The sequence below is a fragment of the Haemaphysalis longicornis genome, unplaced genomic scaffold, assembly GCF_048455015.1.
Source record: "Haemaphysalis longicornis isolate Haplotype H1 unplaced genomic scaffold, Haemaphysalis longicornis Haplotype H1 scaffold_5, whole genome shotgun sequence".
Classification (NCBI taxonomy): Eukaryota; Metazoa; Arthropoda; class Arachnida; order Ixodida; family Ixodidae; genus Haemaphysalis; species Haemaphysalis longicornis.
Window position 1 is genome coordinate 71,342,890 of NW_027526385.1, and position 21,870 is coordinate 71,364,759.

The 21,870-nt window shown below is 44.8% G+C and overlaps 1 protein-coding gene across 3 annotated transcripts in view; it reads left to right on the forward strand.

The window, feature by feature from the left end:
• Positions 1-21,870, forward strand: part of LOC144138416 (exportin-6-like) — a 44,946-nt gene that overhangs the window by 14,127 nt on the left and 8,949 nt on the right. For all 3 annotated transcript variants that reach the window (XM_077670688.1, XM_077670687.1, XM_077670686.1), the window contains exons 7-15: positions 930-1,084; positions 1,683-1,806; positions 7,286-7,510; positions 8,332-8,477; positions 9,910-9,987; positions 12,347-12,455; positions 13,843-13,989; positions 16,389-16,539; positions 18,144-18,299. In XM_077670688.1, the coding sequence (XP_077526814.1) occupies positions 930-1,084; positions 1,683-1,806; positions 7,286-7,510; positions 8,332-8,477; positions 9,910-9,987; positions 12,347-12,455; positions 13,843-13,989; positions 16,389-16,539; positions 18,144-18,299 (1,291 nt within the window). The remainder of the gene's footprint in view (positions 1-929; positions 1,085-1,682; positions 1,807-7,285; positions 7,511-8,331; positions 8,478-9,909; positions 9,988-12,346; positions 12,456-13,842; positions 13,990-16,388; positions 16,540-18,143; positions 18,300-21,870) is intronic.

A 21,870-nucleotide genomic window follows, 5' to 3' on the forward strand; every position in this document is an offset into this window, starting at 1 on the left:
TTTTTTTGTTTTTTTTTGTGTCAAATTTAGAGGGGAGCATTGAGCACACGCTGCGTCAAATGGCTGATTCCATCTTTTTTTTTCTTTCTTGCGACCATAAAATGACGCGACGCCCTAGCTGTGCCGGTCGATCGGCACGCCTGCCAGAAAATTGCACTATAAACGGTATTGCGCTTTAAGCGGTATGCTTATGCATTGAGTTCTATGGGAAGCAAACTGGTGGTCACAAAAACCGGCATTATATTTGGTCCTGCGCTATAAGCTGTTATGCTATAATCTACACTGTAGCTTTGGATTGAGACTGTTGGAAAAGAAGCCCCCTGCCCTGCCATCCCACTTTTAAGGGAGGCATGGCTTTAAAAACAATTTTTTTAAGTAAACTCTGTGAAACTTGCCAGTCTTGCTGCCCTTTTTCCACTGATTTCAAGGATGTCATTATTTTTTGAGTAAGTAAATTAGTTACTGAGATAATTAGAGGTAATTAGTCATTTTTGGAGGAACAACAGATAAAACAGTGATAGTCATAAAACTGTAATCTTTATATTTTTCAGTACTATGAACCCTGGTGAAACTTTGGTGTTCGAAATGGGCATTCGAAATGGTTCCTTTCCACTGGTGCCGCCAAGATTTAATGAGCTGTAAAATTAGTTCCAAGCGGGGCATCAGGAAACCGATTATCTACCAGGGTTTAAAGTATTAGAAAATATAAGGATTACAGTTTTGTGGCTCACACAGTTTTGTCTATCGTTCCTCTAAAAATGAGTAATTATCTCTGATTATCTTGGGAACTAATTTGCTGACTCAAAAAATAATGGCATATTTAAAGTCAGTGGAAAAAAGGCAGCAAGATTGACAAGTTTCACAAAGTTCAATTAAAAATTAAAGGAAGCTGTTTTAAGAGCAGTGTCCCCCCTTGATGCTTCCTGCAGGCGGGGATTTCAGAGGAGGCAGTGCTTTCGCTGACCTGTCTGTGCGAAGCCCTGTCCCGTGCCGCAGCCGCCGACCTCGGGTTTGACTGTCTGCAGCTGCTGCTTCGGCTGGCCATCACAGCGCTTCAGACCACTCCCACAGCAAAGGATGACAGGTCAAAACAGGGGAGAGGGGCAGGTCGGGGCCATTGTTTCATCATTTAAACAGCGCTTGCACCGATGGTACAAGTACAGTAGTTACTGAGGGGCTGACTAGTCGCTGTACCTGAAATATGAAACCCATTCACATGTTCTTCCATCTGGGAAAGGGATTTCTCAAGCTTTAGATGCTGTCACCATCTGGTTGTAGCAAACGGAAGCTCGGTTCCGTGCCGCGAATTGCTGCTGCCGTACCAGAAATAACAGGCAACGAAGAAAGGCTGATGAGGGCAAAAGACAATGAAGGTGGGAGAGAAGGGTTCAAGCTCAGCTAAGCATACAAGGGATGTGTCTGCACATTATCAGCGTGCCTTACTGAACCGTGCCGTGGGATGGTGCCTACTTTGTTTCTGGGGACATCACTTTTGAAATAAACGCGTGTCGGTGCAGTTCCTCTTGCAGCATACAAAGCGGAGGATGCTGATCATCCTGTTTCTGGGTTATGGCCCCCCCTGCTTGTGCTACCATTTACAAACACGCGCGCTGGAGTCGCTGGCTTCTCTTGCCACTCCGCACTAATGAGTCTGAGCATGCGTGTGCATTCCCTCCCTGCAGCTACCTGGACAAGTTGACGGAGTTTGTGCGCCTGTTTGTGAACGTGTACCTGTCTCGGCCTGGGAACGGAAGTGCCGAGCTCCCGCAGCTGCTTCGACTCCTGTTTGACCGCACCTTCCAAGAGGTGGGCGAACCGTAAACTTTTTAAAGACGACAGTCTTTCTTGGGCTACTTAACCGCAGAAATTTTGGTCTGTCTGTCTGTCTGTGACTCGATTCAGCCACACGGCCAAAGTGAAACAAAATCTGCTCAATAGTCTTATATACCCACAGCCAAATCTAAACGTCTAAGTCAGTTGTCAGTGATCATACTTGTCAACATTGCTGAACAAGAACAGGACATTACGCAAATGTAAGGCAGAAACTCAATACACAAGTGATATTTGCAGTGTTCCTTTATTAAAAAATTCACAGATGCTTGCTTTTTTGCGATAGCAAATGAAATACTACATCAACTGCGGAAAACTGTCGCCTGCTGTTGCCCATGCAACTATAGCTCCTGGTGGCATTTAACAAATCAAACGGCAAAAGTAACGAAAGGTTCTGCTAGATAGTTTTCACGTTCCGCTTGGAATGCATGTAGAGCAGGGCAACGTGGTTCAATGAATGTAGTAGGATGCCTCGATTCACACGCGTCTCCCGTGCGGCAGCACTGGCATCAAGGCACCCGACTTGGACCCATGGAACGTGGTAAATTTAAATTGACTGGAGCAAACCTCTACCATGTTTGCCTTGGGAGGAGCGAGACGGGAGAGGAACAGCATGAGAGGTGAGCGGGAAAGGGAAGGGAGGCATTTACTTGGCAGGGGCGCCAATCGACTATCGTCTTTCGTCGACATTTTCAACGAAAGGAGCAGATACGCGGCCATTTTTTACTCTTGCATACCATACCCTTTGAGCGCTCAGCACGTAACCGCTTGGTAAAGCATGGCATGAGGACTGCTCTGGCGGTTGTGAGTTGTGGAAAGATGGCTATTAGCTGTGGAAAGACACTTGTATAGGGATGGGCGAATATTCGGTATTGTCGAATATTCGATCGAATAGCTCTCTATTCGTTATTCGCTTCGATCCGAATGCAGGTATTCAATATTTTCGAATTATTCGATGCTCCCGAATAGGCAGCTAAAAGCCAAGCTTTTCGGTCAAGCTTTCCGAGAGTTACCCCAGGCTTGGCTCAAGACCCACCGACGCGGACATTTCTATTATCAGTGCCGGCACTGCCGAGTTGCTGCCTTGCCTAGAGGTTCGACGAAGCTCTCGGCCGCCAGCACACTTAAGTTAAAAAAAAAAAGGCGGCACTGAAACGACACCGCTCCGAACATAGCGGCACGAAGCCAGCAGACTTGTACAGGCCGCCATTTTGAATAGGCGTGCCGCCATTTTGAATAGGCTCGCACAGCGCGGCAGTACGCCGCACTAAGCGAGCCTATTCAAAATGGCGGCCAGCCACTTGCGCTTTGCTTGGCTACGGCCGAGGATACTAGTGGCTACAATACTTCTTTTTTTAGCGGAGCTTCTAGGCGGCGCTTAAACTTGTGAATGAGCAGCCGGCGGAAACTGCTGCACCTAGAGCATGTGACGCAACAGGCATTTCTTCATGAAAACTTGTGAATACAGCAAAGGAAAGCTGTGTGTAAGATTTTGCAATAAATGTTCAACTGGTAATAGTTTTACACAATGCTGTGCCTACGTGAGTTCTAATTAATAGAAAAAAATGTGTACATTAGTCAGGTCACAAGTTGCTCATTTGTCTTTGTGATTTGCAATGTGCACTATTCGAACTATTCGATTCGAAATTATTCGACCAAATCACTATTCGCTTCGAATTCGCTTCGAACCTCAAAATCTATATTCGCCCATCCCTACACTTGTAAGTTGCGGAGGAGCTGTAAACTTGGAAAAGACATTGTCTTGTGGAAAGACTGTTATTGTGGTGGAAAGTTGTTTGCCAGTTGTGGAAGGACAGCAGTAAGTGGTGGAAAGACAGTCGCAAATTGTGGACGGAGAGTTGCAGTTATAAAGATGTGTTACTCGTATAACAAGGTAAAGGTTTTGGTGAGGTGGTATATCGAGCTTGAACGTTCAGTGCGCAAACTATACGAAGACGAAGAAAGAGGACGAGACAATGCACAAACTTGCAACTAGCTTTATTAGGAAGAAACGCGTTTTTCCACACACCAAAATAATCACATCCCCTTACACAGTCTTCCACACGACACTGCTGGGGAACGTGTGCACGGTCATTACAAAGCATCACCTTGGCTTAAAAAGTACACTTCTTTCTCGGTGAGCGTGAGGGAAGGCATACTCACACAATTATCACCGGCCCGTGTGATCTCATGTAAGAGCAGCATTATCGCCAAACACAGGAGTCGACGGACTCAAGAGATTTATTGAGGCACATGAGATCACACGTGCCGGTGATAATTGTGTGAGTATGCCCTCCCTCACGCTCACCGAGAAAGAAGTGTACTTTTTAATTAAGCCGAGGTGATGCTTTAATGACCGGACAGTCTGAACACGTTCCCCAGCAGTGTCGTATAGAAGACTGTGTAAGGGGACGTGATTACCGTATTTACTCGCATAATGATTGCACTCGCGTAATGATCGCACCCCTGAAGTTCGTCGTCAAAATATGACTTTTTTTTATTTCCCCCGCAATGGTCGCACCCTAAACTTGCCGCAGCCATATGTCGTATGTGTGCCAAGTCTAGATGACGATGGTCGTGCTTACCTTACCTTCCTCCTCTTTCAAAGCGGACATGGCTACGTTATTGCCGCGGACCTGATGATGTTAGCGATATCGGCAAGCATGAGTTCATTATTGGTGTGGAAGAAACTCTCACTAAATGCACATAATGCACTCACAAGACATATAAAAAAACGCGCTCGGCTTGCTGCGTCGGCAGCCGTGTCTTGATGTCCCACACTGTGACAGCAGCAGCCACTTATTGGTCCACCTGTTCTCACCTCGCAGCAAACTCGTTCCGGCGCGTTCCGTAATGAAAACACGGCATTTTGCATCACTCGGTGGTCATTCGGGTGGTCGGTGGAGTTTTTATTATGATTTTATTTCTATTTATTAAGTTCATTAGACTTATCGTAAACATCCTGACCTGCAAGTTGCGTTTTCAGCGCTGAAACTTTTCTCGCGAAAAATTTACCTCGCGTAATGAACGCACCCGTGAATTTGCATCATATTTTTGGGGGAAAAAAACGTTCATGTATTACTCGTGCTTGAGGCACAAAATGCACTCCTAGTGTTGTCTCGCATGTTTGTTTAGATCAAATTCAAGAAGGCGGAAAACCACATAAAGTAATAGAAGAGGCTGCATTGCATTAGTATTTTAGCTGGGAACAAGTTTTCAGCGCTGAAACTTTTCTCGCGAAAAATTTACCTCGCGTAATGAACGCACCCGTGAATTTGCATCATATTTTTGGGGAAAAAAAAAGTGTGATCATTACGCGAGTAAATACGGTATTTTTGTGCGTGTAAAAACGTGTTTCTTCCTATTAAAGTTAGTTGCAAGTTTGTGCATCTAACGTTCATGTATTACTCGTGCTTGAGGCACAAAATGCACTCCTAGTGTTGTCTCGCATGTTTGTTTAGATCAAATTCAAGAAGGCGGAAAACCACATAAAGTAATAGAAGAGGCTGCATTGCATTAGTATTTTAGCTGGGAACAAGTTTTCAGCGCTGAAACTTTTCTCGCGAAAAATTTACCTCGCGTAATGAACGCACCCGTGAATTTGCATCATATTTTTGGGGAAAAAAAAAGTGTGATCATTACGCGAGTAAATACGGTATTTTTGTGCGTGTAAAAACGTGTTTCTTCCTATTAAAGTTAGTTGCAAGTTTGTGCATCTAACGTTCATGTATTACTCGTGCTTGAGGCACAAAATGCACTCCTAGTGTTGTCTCGCATGTTTGTTTAGATCAAATTCAAGAAGGCGGAAAACCACATAAAGTAATAGAAGAGGCTGCATTGCATTAGTATTTTAGCTGGGAACAAGTTTTCAGCGCTGAAACTTTTCTCGCGAAAAATTTACCTCGCGTAATGAACGCACCCGTGAATTTGCATCATATTTTTGGGGAAAAAAAAAGTGTGATCATTACGCGAGTAAATACGGTATTTTTGTGCGTGTAAAAACGTGTTTCTTCCTATTAAAGTTAGTTGCAAGTTTGTGCATCTAACGTTCATGTATTACTCGTGCTTGAGGCACAAAATGCACTCCTAGTGTTGTCTCGCATGTTTGTTTAGATCAAATTCAAGAAGGCGGAAAACCACATAAAGTAATAGAAGAGGCTGCATTGCATTAGTATTTTAGCTGGGAACAAGTTTTCAGCGCTGAAACTTTTCTCGCGAAAAATTTACCTCGCGTAATGAACGCACCCGTGAATTTGCATCATATTTTTGGGGAAAAAAAAAGTGTGATCATTACGCGAGTAAATACGGTATTTTTGTGCGTGTAAAAACGTGTTTCTTCCTATTAAAGTTAGTTGCAAGTTTGTGCATCTAACGTTCATGTATTACTCGTGCTTGAGGCACAAAATGCACTCCTAGTGTTGTCTCGCATGTTTGTTTAGATCAAATTCAAGAAGGCGGAAAACCACATAAAGTAATAGAAGAGGCTGCATTGCATTAGTATTTTAGCTGGGAACAAGTTTTCAGCGCTGAAACTTTTCTCGCGAAAAATTTACCTCGCGTAATGAACGCACCCGTGAATTTGCATCATATTTTTGGGGAAAAAAAAAGTGTGATCATTACGCGAGTAAATACGGTATTTTTGTGCGTGTAAAAACGTGTTTCTTCCTATTAAAGTTAGTTGCAAGTTTGTGCATCTAACGTTCATGTATTACTCGTGCTTGAGGCACAAAATGCACTCCTAGTGTTGTCTCGCATGTTTGTTTAGATCAAATTCAAGAAGGCGGAAAACCACATAAAGTAATAGAAGAGGCTGCATTGCATTAGTATTTTAGCTGGGAACAAGTTTTCAGCGCTGAAACTTTTCTCGCGAAAAATTTACCTCGCGTAATGAACGCACCCGTGAATTTGCATCATATTTTTGGGGAAAAAAAAAGTGTGATCATTACGCGAGTAAATACGGTATTTTTGTGCGTGTAAAAACGTGTTTCTTCCTATTAAAGTTAGTTGCAAGTTTGTGCATCTAACGTTCATGTATTACTCGTGCTTGAGGCACAAAATGCACTCCTAGTGTTGTCTCGCATGTTTGTTTAGATCAAATTCAAGAAGGCGGAAAACCACATAAAGTAATAGAAGAGGCTGCATTGCATTAGTATTTTAGCTGGGAACAAGTTTTTAAATACAGCACGTACCTCTTTTCATCTCACATGCGGTTAAAAGTATGTTACCATGTGGCTCACTGTCATATTTGCGAAGCACTGCTTTTAGCAGCATACCTGAGGCTGATAGATCGCAAGATTCCACTTTGCAATGCTCTACGGCCCTACCAGGAAAACCGTTTTTGTTCGAAGTGTTTCAAGTGATGCCTTTTCATTTGGTATAGAGAGTGTATACTCCACAAAAAATTGGTGGTGTGTTCCTTTAAAATCGCTCGCCACCGCGCGTTGTTACCACGCAGACGAGCTTGGAGCGGTACCAGGTGTGCTTGGAGGCATGGGGCATTGTGCTGAGCTGGATGCTGGTTACCCAGACGGGGGAGGCATACGGGGAGCTGGTGCAGGCGCTGGTACCGCAGTTGCTGGTCCGGTGCTTCCAAAGGCGCGGCCACCAGCTGTGCGATCGCCAGCTGTCGCTCGTCTCCAAAGCGGCCGAAGTGCGGCCCAAGGATGTCTGCTCGCTGGTGGTGAGGACATTCCTTCCCTCGTCCTGTCTCTATCCAGTTGCAGATTGTCTGGGCAGTCACTGGACCTTTGTGAAGGGACACCGAAGTGAGTTATAAAGACTGCCAAATTTGTGCCAAGCCGTGTTAAGGCCCATAACATGCAGGCCGTGTTGCCGGTTGTTTTGGCTGATTTGCACACATTTTAAGTGCAGAGCACTTTAAGGGCTCACCTTGTTGTAGCTTGCTCGCTGTACCCAAGTAGAGCTACATGGCGTTCCATCGTCGCAGTGTAACCCAGAGGCTTCGAACGCCGAGTGGTTTATGTAGTCATAAGCGTTCGAAACTCGCGAACCACTGGCGCTTGTCATACATCTCTCCGTTGTTTAGCGTAAAGAAAACTGCAGGTACATCTGAGGCAAAATATACGCAATTAACCGCCAGTGCCCGCGTTCATTTCGTTGGGAACGCTCGTTCGGTTGGTTTTTACAATAGTAAATGAAAAAAAGTGGCAGTGCAACGCCGGCCCGTGGGGAGGAAAGACAAGCACGAAAAGGACAGAACTCCCGCTGGCGCAGTTTCAGGCAAGGGGCGCACGAGCCCTGTGGAGGCGGGAAATTTGAATTACATGGAGTGGTAGCAGTGAGCGGATAATGGCGCCACAGCCCATTATGGCGAATCACTGCTTTGCACCTCCGATAGCTTTCACATTGAGTGGAATGGCTTTAATTTTTTTTCTCTCTTTCATACGAAGTTCAGATCCTGGGTTAGTTAATTAACCAAGGGGGGTTGAGGTGTGGGTTATCTGTTCATGGTGTTTTTGCCTTGTGTGTGCACTTGTGAAGCTGACGCAGTTGGAACCAGAGCTTGGCATGTACAAGATGGGCACGGCAGCCGCTGGTCGACTCGGCTACCTGTGTGTCCTCCTCCAGGCTTTGCAAAGGCTATCTTCCCTCTTGGAGCCGCACCTAGTGAAAGAAGTTATCACCAGGTAAGCGCTTTAAGGCATTAAGGGAATGCATTACGCTGGAGTTATGACTGCACCTCTGTTACTAAAAATTGATTGATTCATTGTAGGGTTTAACGCGCTGACGCAACGCAGGCGATGAGGCGCGCCGTTGTGGAGGGCTCCGGATTAATTTTGACCACCTGGGGATCTTTGACGTGCGCTGAAATCTCGTACACACGGGCGTTTTTGCTTTTCGCCACCATCAGAGAAGCGGCTGCCGCGGCCGGGAATCGAACCCGCGACCTCGTGCTCAGCAGTGCAACGCCTTAGCCACTCAGCCACCGTGGCGGGTGACGGGTGGGAATCTGAGCTGATGCTTAAATAGAGGCATTCGTTTTCAACCTGAAGCTTCTCGCCTTCCCACTGCCTGGAAGTAGTTCAGACTACGAATGGCCATAACTACAAAACCTTGACCTCAGTTGTAGTGCGGTTGCAGCAGGCTCACTTTTATACAGCAAAACTTCAACTAACAAAGTTGGTAAAAGTCGGAGTTTACTTCGCTAGTTTGAGATTCCGCGACATTTAAGGGGGGACATGGCTCTTAAAACTATTCTCTTTAATCTGTAAGTAAACTCTGTGAAACTTGTCAGTCTTTTCTCCCACGGATTTCAAATAGGCCACTATTTTTTCAGTTGGTCAATTAGTTTCCAAGATAATTAGGGATAATTAGTCATGTTAAAACTGTAATCTTTATATTTTCCAATACTATGGACCCTGGTGAGTGCAATAAGAGAAGCAGTTTTTTGATGCACCGCTTAGAACTAATTTTACAGCTACTAGTGGCGCCAGTGGCAAGGAGCCCATTTGAATGCCCATTTCAAACACCAAAGTTTAATGAGATGTAAAACTAGCTACAAGCGGTGCATCAAAAAAACGATTCTCTTATTGCACTCTCCAGGTTTCATAGTATTGGAAATTATAAGGATTACAGTATGACCAACACTGTTCTGTCTATTGTTTGACCAAAAATGGCTAATTATCTATAATTATCTTGGTAACTAACTGACTGACTCAAAAAATAATGGCACATTTGAAATCAGTGGGAAAAAAGCAGCAAGGCTGGCAAGTTTCACAGTGTTCACTTAAAAATGAAAAGAAATTGTTTTAAGAGCCATGTCCCCCCTTAACCCTTTCAGGGTTGCAGACTTACAGGTTACTCTCTCGTTTTTATTTAGAATTTTTCTTGTGTTACTCATGAATAAACCACATGTATGTAGCAACACTAACGATTTTTTTGTCACTTTATGGTCACCCCGAAAAAATTACGATAATTTTTTCTCGAAATAGATTCATCCGAAGAATTTAAATCAGCAATAAAAAAAATCGACCCTGGGGGGTCGCATTTGATGAAAAAATCCGACCCTCAAAGGGTTAAATTGGACTTTGTTACACTGAGGTTTGAATGTATGTGCAGGCTCTGCCAGGTGGCCCTTTCAGGGAAGGAGCTGCTTTCCTGTGCGGACAAGGCCTTGGCAGTTGAGGCAGTGGATGTGTAAGTCTGCCTTCTGCTTCGTACGGGAACAAAGTAGCCCATTTCGCACAAACAGACCTGCCTGTGTTATACGCCAAGTTTCTGAGAGAGAGCTAGTGGTTTGTATGTCAGCGTTGCCGCTGCAGGCTCTGCTGGAGATGCTTTCTTTGACCTCTCTCTCGAGCGGGGTGATGTAGGGGGCATGCTTTGTGCCGTGTTGAAAGGTACCATGAAGGCAAAATGCAAGCTTAGTTCATTATAAATTAGACTGCTTCGTTCCGATAACAGTGGCGCCATTGTTATCTGCAAATTCTGACAGCTAAAGGAAGACATATCAAGCAGTGGCGACTACCAAGTCACTTTCTGGCGATTTCTTGATGACGTCACAGAATCTTGTTTGTGGGATTGGTGACCGCTGACGAAAGCTACTGCCAAGAAACAGGACTGGGCAAGTTTAGTGCGGCCTTTAGTTTAATTTGATCGCATCACCTCAATGCTAACATGCATTTGACACATTGATCACTATGGTTTCAGTGCTGGACCGTAATATATCACCCCTGCCCATATAATTTATCTCTGTAGCGGAGAATTTTTTCAACGTCGCTTCTGGTCGTTTTTTGGGAGGAGGGGGAGGGGGGGGGAAGGAAGGGGGGGGGGTTAAAGGGGCACACTGGCCTTAAAAACTTTTTTTTTTTAAAGACGATAGTCTTTCTTGGGCTACTTAAACCCAGAAATTTTGGTCTGTCTGTATGTCTGTCTGTCTGTCCGTCTGTCTGTCTGTGACTCGATTCAGCCACCCGGCCAAAGCAAAACAATGCCTGTGCAATAGTCTTATATAGTCACAGCTAAATCTACCCGTCTATGTCCGGTGTAATGTTCATACTTGTCAACATTGTTGAAGAAGAACAAGACATTACCCAAATATGAGACAACAAATCAATACAGAAGTGATATTTTCAGTGTTCTTTTATAAAAAAATCAAACATGCTTGACTTTTGCGAAATTAAATACTTCATCAACTGCAGAAAAACTCACTCCGCCGTCGCCTGCTGTCGCCCGCGCCACTATAGCTTCTGGCGCCATTTTAACATATCAACCGGCAACAGTTACGCAAGGTTCCACTAGATAGGTTCCACGTTCTGCTTGCAACGCACGTGGAGTAGGGAAACGCGGTTCTGTAAACGTTGAAGTAGGGCGCCTCGATTAACGCGCGTCTTCGCCGTACGGCAGCGTTCGCATCGAGACACCCGGTTTGGAGCAGTGGAACGCGGGAAATTTAAAATAATTTAAGCAAACCTTAAGTTTGGCGTCTTTACCTTGGGAGGAGCGCGACGCAAGAGGAACAACATGAGAGGTGAGCGGGAAAGCGAAGGGAGGCATTTACTTCGCAAAAGCCGATAAAGACTATTGTCTTTTGACGGCATTTGCAACGAAAGGAGCAGATACGCGGCCAATTTTTTGCTTTCAAACCAATGTTGATGAAACTTCATGGCCTTGTTTAGTTTATTTAGCTGATTTTAAATATCCAATTAGTTTTGATGTGTGATGTGATGTGGTTAATTAGAAATCTTCCTTGATAGTTCTTGAGAACAATAGGTAAAAAACATTTCAACAAAAGAATACCAGCAAGGCATGAATAGACACGAGGAGTTGTGGAGAATGAAATGTGGGAAGCAGTTTTTTTGTTTTGCAATCACATACAAGTTTACATCAATTGTGACGTCTAGGTTTGAACTACTACTGCTAACCAATTAAAAATAATGCCGCTAATTAAACAACTACTGAAACACAAAATGCGAAATCTGCTTCCCTTATTGGATGGTGTAAACATGCAGCTTCACAGTGCAAAAGAAATGATCTTCCTAGCTGCTCTACATGCAGGGATGTACCTCTCGAGAATTTACTATCACTGCATACAGTACCACTCGTGGTGAAGTGGGGAATTATAAAAAATTATTATTATTATTATTTTTTTTTGTTGTTGTTGAAATCGGGCCTCTATGTCTTCTATAAGTACGTGGTACTGTTCCAAGTATGGAATTTTGGAAAAACTGCAAATCGGAAAAACGAAATTGAAAAACGGAAATCGAAAATACGGAAAAACTGCAAATCAAAAGAAAAGTGATACCTAAAAAAAAATGCTTCTTTGGGCAATTTTTCGGTCCCAAAGGCCTATGTGCCCCCTGAAGAAAACGTCTGTCATGGATGGAATGTACCTGGTCAGTGAGTTACCAAACGCTAGTTTTTTCAAGTTGAACTACTAGTATTTTGTCTTCATGGCATGATGAAGTGCCCGAGGAATTTTTTTGTTGTCTGGGCTTGATGTTGTAGTGGTATGGGTGAGATACAGCCAGGGTTCTCTGGTGCATGTGCTGTGCAGGCAAGTGCAGCTTATGGCAGCCGTGCGGTCGCTGTGTGGCTACCTACGGGGATCGCCGCCTCCGACGGAGCTTTTGGTTGAGCTCGCTTTGCCGTTCATCCTCCAGCCGGTGAGCCCAACTTTGAGCCTGTCTCGCTTGTGCCGAGTTCGGCAGAAGCTGTCGATCTTGCGAAAAGGGGACTTCTCTGGCTATCGGAGCGCCTAAGCTTGGTGTTGTGTTTCTTCCCGTAATCAACGGTCGTGTGGAATGAATGTGCGCTGCTAAGGTTGCTGTCGAAATTAGCAATGTTTTTGGTCATCGCAGTGAAATGGAGCGGTACACCTGAAAAAAGTTTAGGGCCCTTTTATTACTGTGAAGACCTGTAAAGCCGCATTGTTGGATAACCATACTGGGTGATGTATGGTGAATAAACTGGGCAAATAAAGACTCTTATGCGTAACTTCCTTGGAATTAATTCTAAATCAGTTCGTATAGAATTTGTTTTGGGATAGTTTTGATAAAACAAGGGATACAGTTGTTTTTGGTAACCATATTTTCGGCAGCTCTTAGGAATTCTGTAACATTTACGACTTCACTGTGAACTAATTTAAAGGAGTACTGACACTAAATTTCTTGCTTTCAGTTGTTATGCTGTAAGGGATACCTAGTGGTCCAGTAATTAGAAAAATCAATCCAAAAGCGGTCAGCCGCCAGCGTAGAATTAATTATAATGCATTTATTCCAATCAGTTTCAAATTCGGTCGTCGCACACCAAACGGCTGTTCAAATGCAGGACGGAGAATGTGACGTCACGGTTTCCGTGGTGTCAGGGACGTTTGCCGTATCGTCTGCTACGATTGCACATGGTCCGCACTAGCCTGTGCAGTCGACGGGTCGTCTGAATCATCAGACTCGGATGAGTCGCTGCCACCCGACAGACAGACAGAACAACTTTATTTGGCCAGGCTATTAGGCCAAAGCATTTTACACTATGTGTGGAGCGAGCGGGTGCAATTCTTTGTCGACACGACCCAATAGGCGCACGCAGTTTTGTTCGCGACCAAGCACAATACAGCTTAGCTGTAAAAAATAGGCTAATGCCGCTGAAGCTTCTGCCAAAACACCTGTTGTGGTCCCAACACGCCTTGCCGGCAAATGCGAGGTTTCGAAAAAGCCTTTCCACTTCCCAGGGCTTGTTAGCTTAAGACTGCCCCTTTTTTCTTCTGCACGTATTATCTCCAACCTTGGTGGTCACGTTTCGCATACAGAATATACGACATTTAGAATAAGGCAGATGGGAAAACGACGGAAAGCCAAATTTAGCTGCTGTCAAAGAAGTCCCCAATCTCGGTTTTGAATAGGAGCTTGGTGCTGGGGAGCAACAATATTTTTGGTGCCATAAAATTTGTGTGTGGTTCCAACATGTGTTTTGATGTAAAAGGGTAAATTCCCTCGTGTAAACGTGTTTGTTGCCAGGTTCAAATTGTAGCATAATGTTGGTGATGATCCTTTGCAGAGCCCGGCTGACGTCTGCCTGGCAGCCTGTGCGCTGCTCCTGTCGCTGAGCTGCGAGGTGCGGCCGGCGGCGCTGCTGACACTGACTCCCATGCAGCAGTTGTGTGAGCAGCTCTGCCAGGGGACCCTGCGCCCTCTGGGCCTTCAGGTGAGGGGCGTTTGAACGCCTTGTTGCATGCACCTAGTGACGTCTTGGTGAGAGCGGTGATGGGTTGAGGTGGGCTCTCTCTCTCTCTCTTCAGACTCCCTTTCTACCACTTGCTTCTCCCCTCCGTCTCTCTCACTTTTGTTAGAACATCTTGTTGCACACCATGGGATGTCTGGGTGAAAGTGGAGGTGGAAACTTGCTCTCTCTCTCCCCCTCACTAACTTCATCTCTCTCTCTCACCCTTGTTAAGCGTCTTGTTCAGCACCTTGCGATGTCAGGGTAAGAGTGGTGGATTGAAGTGCACTCTCTCCCCCTATCGTCCTCCATTTCCCCTCCTTCTCTGCTACTCTCCTTTGCTCCGTCCCCCTCTCTCTCATCTTTGCTATACATCTTGTTGCGCCCCTTATTATGTCTTTGTGAGAGTGATGGGTTGAATCACTTTCCCTCTCTCTCAGCCACCAACTCTACCTCTCTGTCTCCCTCCTTTAAAGGGACGCTGAAGTGAATTTGTCAAGCTCCCGTTTTTGCTTGCACTGTGTAGACTGGCTCAAATTAACACACTATTCATCGTTTATCCGGTTGACAAATCGGTAATTATTTTACAAAGCGCGAAAGAAGAAAAACTACTATGCGCGGTTTGCAGCGGCCGCACCAACTAAAGGCGCTGACGTCAGGAGGGGGGGGCACCGTGATTGGACGATGCCCAAGGTTAGCAATCAAAAGCTTCGGTTTCGGTTTCGGTTCTGTAAAACATGCTTGACATCTGATGGCGTTGTTGGATGGGCATTCTCGATTTCTCAATTATCGCCGTACCGCGCTTCCGCCATGTTGTCGGCTGTCAAATGTCTAAGATAAACCTCCCAGGGCGGCTTGGAATCGTAGAATTCACTAGACGAGGCCTACGCAGTGGATAAACGCCCTCCGCGTCACCGCAGACTCTCAAATGCCATGCGCTTTTCCCGCATATTCGGAGCTTGCCTCACTCATGTCTGTTCGTAAAAAGCTAGTTCGCACCAGGCCAAGGGTGTGCCGATTCAGGCCTGGGCCCACTGCCCGCAAGCAGTCGGTGCTTGTGGCAACAGCACGCCAACGAGAACTCGCTAGCGCGTCATTGTCAGTATGCGCGCGTTCTGCGATCTCGCTCGTGGAGCAGTGAACGTTACGGCCCAAAAATGGTGAACTCAGTTCAGAAAACGTCGGCCGCATACGAAAAAATCAACTTACAAAAAAAAAAAATACATGTACCCTCGGGGATTCGAACTTGCGACTTTCTAAACAAGTCCCAGCGCCTCAGACCGCTAGGCCACGAGCCGGCGCTGAGCGGTTTGGATATATAAGGTTTATAATGTATGACCAGTTTACACTTTTATTTATTTTAAGCATTTTAAGTACTTTATGTGACTATTTGTTGTATATCACTCCTGCAGTAAGTGTCCCCCATACTTCCACAATATCTCACGTCTAGCAATTGCATTTCTTTGACGGAAAAGCGTTCGCAGATGTGCGGTCGTGCTGCTGACCGCTGTGCTTGTTTACCCAGCGCAAAAAGTGCTTCCTGCTCCCTAGTTTTGCGCTGTACGGTAAAAGTTTCAGGTGATTTTATTTTCTTAGTACCTATATTGACTTCGCTGACTCTTCTCCCGCCTTCAATTGGCCTTAGATTTTCCTACTAGCGTAAAGTCAGCGAAGCGTCGCATGTGCACTTGTGCAGCGCTTGTGTGGAGCGACCCAGACTCTGATTTTGACACAGTGTACAAACTAACAAAGTAAGGAAAGGCACATTCTTTCATTCACAAAGGTGTTGTGGCTTAGTTTCAATTGAGCGAGCGAATAGCAACGACCCGTCGGCGGCCGGCGGACGAAACGCTGGGCCGACTGACTCGATCGGTAGGTCGGCTGGTCGGCGAACCGTGCAGTAGCGCAGCCATTTTCCAGCTCATCTCCTGCTGACGTCACACGAAAACGCCACAGAAAATGGGCGAGCGTAAAGAGAGGAGGACAGCATTTTCGAATTGATTTTTCTACTAAATAAATTCGCGTAAACGCGGCCAGAGTGGTCGAAACAATGCCTACGGACTCCGAACTACAATTTGCGCTAGTAATCCCGCAATGTTTATTCAGTGTCCCTTTAATCTTAAACGTCTTGTTGCGTGCACCTTGTGCTGCCTTTGTGAGAGTATTAATGGGTTGAAATAAGCTCTCTCTCTCTCTCTCTCTCTCTCTCTCTCTCTCTCTCTCTCTCTCTCTCTCTCTCTCTCTCTCTCTCTCTCTCTCTCTCTCACCCTTGCTAAATGTGCTGTTGTGTACTCTGTGATTGGTGGTGTCTTGGTGAGAGAGTGGCGGTTCTATTCCCCCCCCCCTCTTCCCCCCCCCCCCCCCCCCCTCTGCCCCTCTCCCAGTGCGAGCAGCTGGTGGCGCAGAGCGTGCACGGCGCCCTGTGCCTGCCATGGTCCGGGGTGGCCAGTGCAGCGCAGAGCTGGGACCAGAGGGCAGCCCTGCAGGCGCGGCTGGTGGAGTCCCTCGGAAGGCCGCTGCTCAGGCCCCAGCCAGGTGAGAGATCCACTCTGGCTCTGTATGCAAGCAGGCTTGGTTGGGACTATAACTTATAGGGAACTATAGGAACTTATAGGGAACTATAACTTATAGGGACAAACAAGTGGGACACATGCGGCCACTGCAGTAAGAGCCTTGTTTTATTTATTTGCGTGTTTGTTTGTTTGTTTGTTTGCTTGCTTGCTTATTTTTTCATTTATTTAGATGCTGCTGCTATCCTGGATTCCAGGTTTTGAGCAGGTGTGAGCGGCCCAAAAAAGAAAAAAAAAAGGGGATAACAAACAAGCACAAAAATACACTTCTGAGAGGGCAACACTTTGAAGTTACAAAAAAAAATGGTACGAGTGCATTTGGTAAGGTTATGCAGTTGAACCTTGATAATTCGAACTAAAAGGGGCCCGAAAATTAGTTCAAAATAAAAGAAGTTTGAATTAACGGAAGCTATTTCGATGCATATAACTTTGCCGGGACCGCGGCGTCAGTTCAAATAAACCACAAGTTCAAATTAAGTTAGTTCGGATTTACGAGGTCCGACTGCAGTACGCTAGAAGAATGCTGAATTCGAAAGAGTGCAAAGAAATGATGAGCCATCACAGCATGTTTGGCGGAAATTTATTTATTTATTTATTTATTTATTTTATTTTATTTTGTTCGGTATATGCTGTGTGAACCCATTGTTACTTTTGTGGGGAAAAAATGTTTGACATTTTTGTGCTTTTCTCATTCGAGTCAGTTTTTTGTTATACTTTGGTGCTGTCATGTTTTTTTATATATGTAAAATTTCAGTTCAATTGTATTCCTGTAAACATCGTTGTCTGACCTTTATGTAATGCCTCCAGGCCTTAAAGGGTATAATGAATAAAATATAAAATGTTTATTTGTTTGTTTGTTTATTTTATTTGTGGTTTGATTGGTATATGTATGTATTTTTTTTTTTTTATGAAACCTTGCAGGCTCTGCGAGAGCATTGAGTCATAAGAAATGGGCAGTCAACAACAGAAAAAAAAACACGTGGAATGTAATACAGATTACAGCAAAAATAAAGGCGATAAAACAGGTGTGGCAACTTGCACTCAGAACAAATGGAATAAGGAAAAGGCTTGTGATCTGCAGAAAAGTGGGGGGGTGACAAAACAAAACTACAAGTACATTGAGAGGCAAAAGGCAACAAAGTAAAAAAATCTAAAGGCCTAGGCGTACAACATACACGCACATACCCCAAAAATGTTGTAACGGTGAAGAGAATACGATGAGGCTTGGCTCGGTGCTTGGCTCAGTGCTTGACCCAGTGGCTTGGCGTGGCTTGGCTCAGAGCTGTGATGGCCGACATCATCTAAATAGATCACAATTCACCCCATCCCATCATCATTCGTCTCATTTGTCCTGCCGTTACGTAAAAATGTAGACATACAAAGGCTAATACCAATACGCAATACGAGACCGATGTATGTACAACAGTACAACTGGTATGTACAACCGGGGCGGGTTATACACGCCAAAATACGGTAGGCACAGCAAAGTTTGACTGCCACTGTTCCTGTATCTTGAAGTGTAAAGCTTCTTGAGCATTCGTCAACAAGCTACCTGTGTGCCACCTGCAGGTGACTCGGTGGAGGTGGTGGCTCGCAGCCTGAAGCTGCTGTGTGCCCTCGTGGCAGTGCTAGAAGGTGCGGGAAGCCGGTCCAAGCAGGTTGCCCTGACCGGTCTGGCCCCCATCTGGCCTCTGCTGCTGGAACGCCTGCCGCCTACCCTGCAAGGTTGCGGCCTCTCTCTTTTCCTTTTCATCCCCGCCCCCCCCCCCTCACAAACCTGCCTTGCTCAGCCTGAAATGCCATTCTGGGTGGTTCTTTGTCACCTTTGGTTATGATTGCTGTCACTTTGTTGTACTTGCTTACAATACACAAATGACAGGGACTAAGGAAGAAAGATGCAGGCAATGATTACAGTCATCCATAGAGTTTCTTAGTAAGTATACTAGAGAGGAAACTGCACCTTGTAAAGCCATGTCGTCTTGGGGGTTCATGGGAAGACCCCCCTTTTTGGCTTGAACTTGGCATGACAATTGGATTCTTAAGCGGTTTTTGGGATTTGCTGTCTTCACTATACCTACATTAACACGTTTACAAGCTACAAGGAAGCCGAAATCCTCCCTGTTCTGTGGTAGCCGTGTTCGGTGAAACAATGGTAAAATTAATAAAATCAGAGTCTCTAATGAGTTTCCCCCCAAATATTAACCTTGTTCATAACTACAACCTTGGCCTGCGGAATAGCAGGCACAACCTTTCCGGCAAAAATACGCTTTACTTACTTTTCCCTTAGTTTTAAAACAGCCTGTTTTTATTTTCCACTTACATAATTGCACACTATTCTTCGCGTTTTTGTGGCACTTTGTTTAAATTTGCGGCCACTAAAATGTTTCAATCCAAGCCAATGATGAAACTAAGGCGAGCGCGATGTATAATGGTGGCCCATGACGACACAGACGGCCTTGATGTGAGCCGCATAGACGCTAGCGCCAGATTCCTCTCTAGTGTATACTGTAAGAAACCCTGTGCAGTCATCCACTGTCTTAGCTGGAGCACTGCTTTTGCACTTGCCGTCTTCTCCTTTCTTTGTGTAAGGTAATTTAGTCACAACTTTTGCGCTGCTCTGAAGTTAAAAGTGGCACTCAAGTCCTCCATACTAGTTTGAATCGTTTGACGTCAGAATGTTCGAGCTATGGCACGCTAAAGTGGGATGTGACGTTCCAGCTAAGTCTGGGGACGACTGTACTACCTGTGTTGCTTCAAGTCTTGTTTTCGAGCTGCAGACAGGCATTATGGATGCCAAACAGCAATCTCAGGTATTCACGTTGCTTAGGTATTTAGGTGTTGTCCAGTACAGAGAAAATGGCTGCCGCTGTTAAGAGGGAATAAAAAACACGTGTGAGTTCGTATGGCAATTGGAATCTGGTCTCGAGAGTAAGAGCGAGTGCGTTGGCATCAAGTTACATCACCGCGTTGTGAGTGGTGGAACAAGAATTAACGTAGCGCGTGTGGCGCTGATGTTGCGTCGGGTGACAGGTGAATGGAACGGCGAGCGAGTGGGACAGGGGCACACCATTTGCTGAGAACTCTGATTCAGGTGAAACTGGGTCCTCGAGAGTTGCCAGTCGGCCTGTCGAAGTAGTTAGCGCCGAAAGACGATGAAATTAAAGTGAAGAAAGAAACGCAAACACAATGTAGTGGTGCAGTATTGCCAAGGGAAGCCGCGATGTGCCTTCAAAGCACGTAAGCGGACTTTAAGGGGGAACACTGCTCTTAAAGCAACTTCTTTTAATTTGCAAGTAAACTGTGTAAAATTTATCAGTCTTGGTGCTTTTTCCCCACTGATTTAAAGTATGTCATTATTTTTTCATTCAGTCTATTATTTCCCAAGATAATTAAATATACTACTCAGCCATTTTTGGAGGAACAATAGACAAATCAGTGTTAGTCGTAAAACTGTAATCCCTATATTTTCCAGTACTATCATGGAACTCAGGTGAACGCAGTAAGAGAAGCGGTTTTTTGATGCATCGCTTGGAACTAATCTTACAGGTTCTTAAACCTGGGTGACACCAGTGGCAAGGAACCATTTCAAATTCTCATTTCGAACACCGAAGTTTTATGAGCTGTAAGATTAGTTCCAAGCGACGCATCAAAAAAACGTTTCTCTTATTGCATTCACCGGGGTTCATAGTACTGGAAAATATAGGGATTACAGTTTTACAACTAACACTGTTTTGTCTATTGTTCCTCGAAAAATGGCTGAGTAGTATCTCTAATTATCTTGGGAAATATGGACTGAATGAGAAAATAATGACATATTTGAAATCAGTGGGGAAAAAGCACCAGGACTGACAAATTTTACAGAGTTTACTTTAAAATTAAAAGAAAAGACAAAACACAACTTTGGTCAGTTTGACAGATCTGGCCTTTGGTAACTCATAACTCACTCAGCTCTATTACAGCTACAAAAAAAAAGTGTTTTAACCGAAAAAATGTACGAAGTATTGAAAAAGTTCAAATTTCGTGCTACGGTGACATATCTTGGGCAACAGCGACCGAAGTGCCATTGTATTTTGTTTGTGGACCCTAAAACTAGCCTCTGGCTATTGGGTCCAACACTGTTTTTGCGTATGTTGTTCTGCAAAAAATGAAAGCTTCAATCAATCAATCAATCAATCAATATGGGCCAGCACTGGAAACACAGTTATCAGTGTGTTAACTGCACAATAGTGTTTACGTGATTATATTAAACGGAACTAGAGGCCCCAGGCTACTATTGCCCAGTCATGCTTCTTGGTGGTGGTTTACACGAGCAACCACCAGTCCCACAAACAATATTCTGTGACGTAGTAGAGAAATCACCACAAAGTGGCCGCTGAGTCGCCTCTATCTACTTCATGTCTTCCTCAATATCCAAATTATTTTTTTTAAGCTTGCGATGAAGTTGGTGCCATTGTTATAGGGACCCAAAGCAGTCCTTTTGATAAACCAGGCTTGAATGTCGTCTTCGTGGCCCTTTAAAGGGGCACTGATGTCAGTATGCGAGTTGCTCTAGATTGATAGATTAGCTCACCGAGAACACGAATATACCAGCCTCTCTTATGAGTAGCTGTTTCAAAAAAACAAGGTAGAAAATACAGTTGAACCCCTTTATAAGAGACACGTGCCGGGGAGCAGTTTCTGTCTCTTATACGAGATGTCTCTTATAAGCAGGGTACCATTTTTTCACTTACTAATCAGACCCTAGTTCAATGTGGGCACCCTATGACTAAAACAAGCTCAAAAGAATGCTACAGCATGTTTCAAAAGATTCATTCTAATTTATGTTTGGCCCCCAGAATTTATGAAACAGTTCTGAATCTTTGTTTGCTTCATGACTGTATTTACACTGTATATTTTACAACCGATTCTGCAAGCTTTTTTTTCTTTCCTCGTTTGTGGAAGATGAATCGTACATGTTGAGTTCACAAGCCTGATGAATAGGCGGAGCGCACAGCTTCTTCCGCTGTGTGCTCAGGCTATTCATTATGCTTGCAGGACTCAACATCTGCGATGCTTTTTGATTGGGAGCTATGCCAGTGGGAGAACCCGCATGTGTGATCGCGCTCCATCCAATGGATGGCAGTAAGCTTTAACCACTTCTGTAAGTTGCATTTCCATTGGCAGGGCTTCTCATCGTCATTTCATAGCTGACTGAACCACTGTGTGTTTGCTGAAGTGATAATAAATAGCGACTGCAGGCGTCTGTCGTCCACCTGTGCTTCCAGGATGGAAGCAACTGCAATTAGTGACTGGTGGC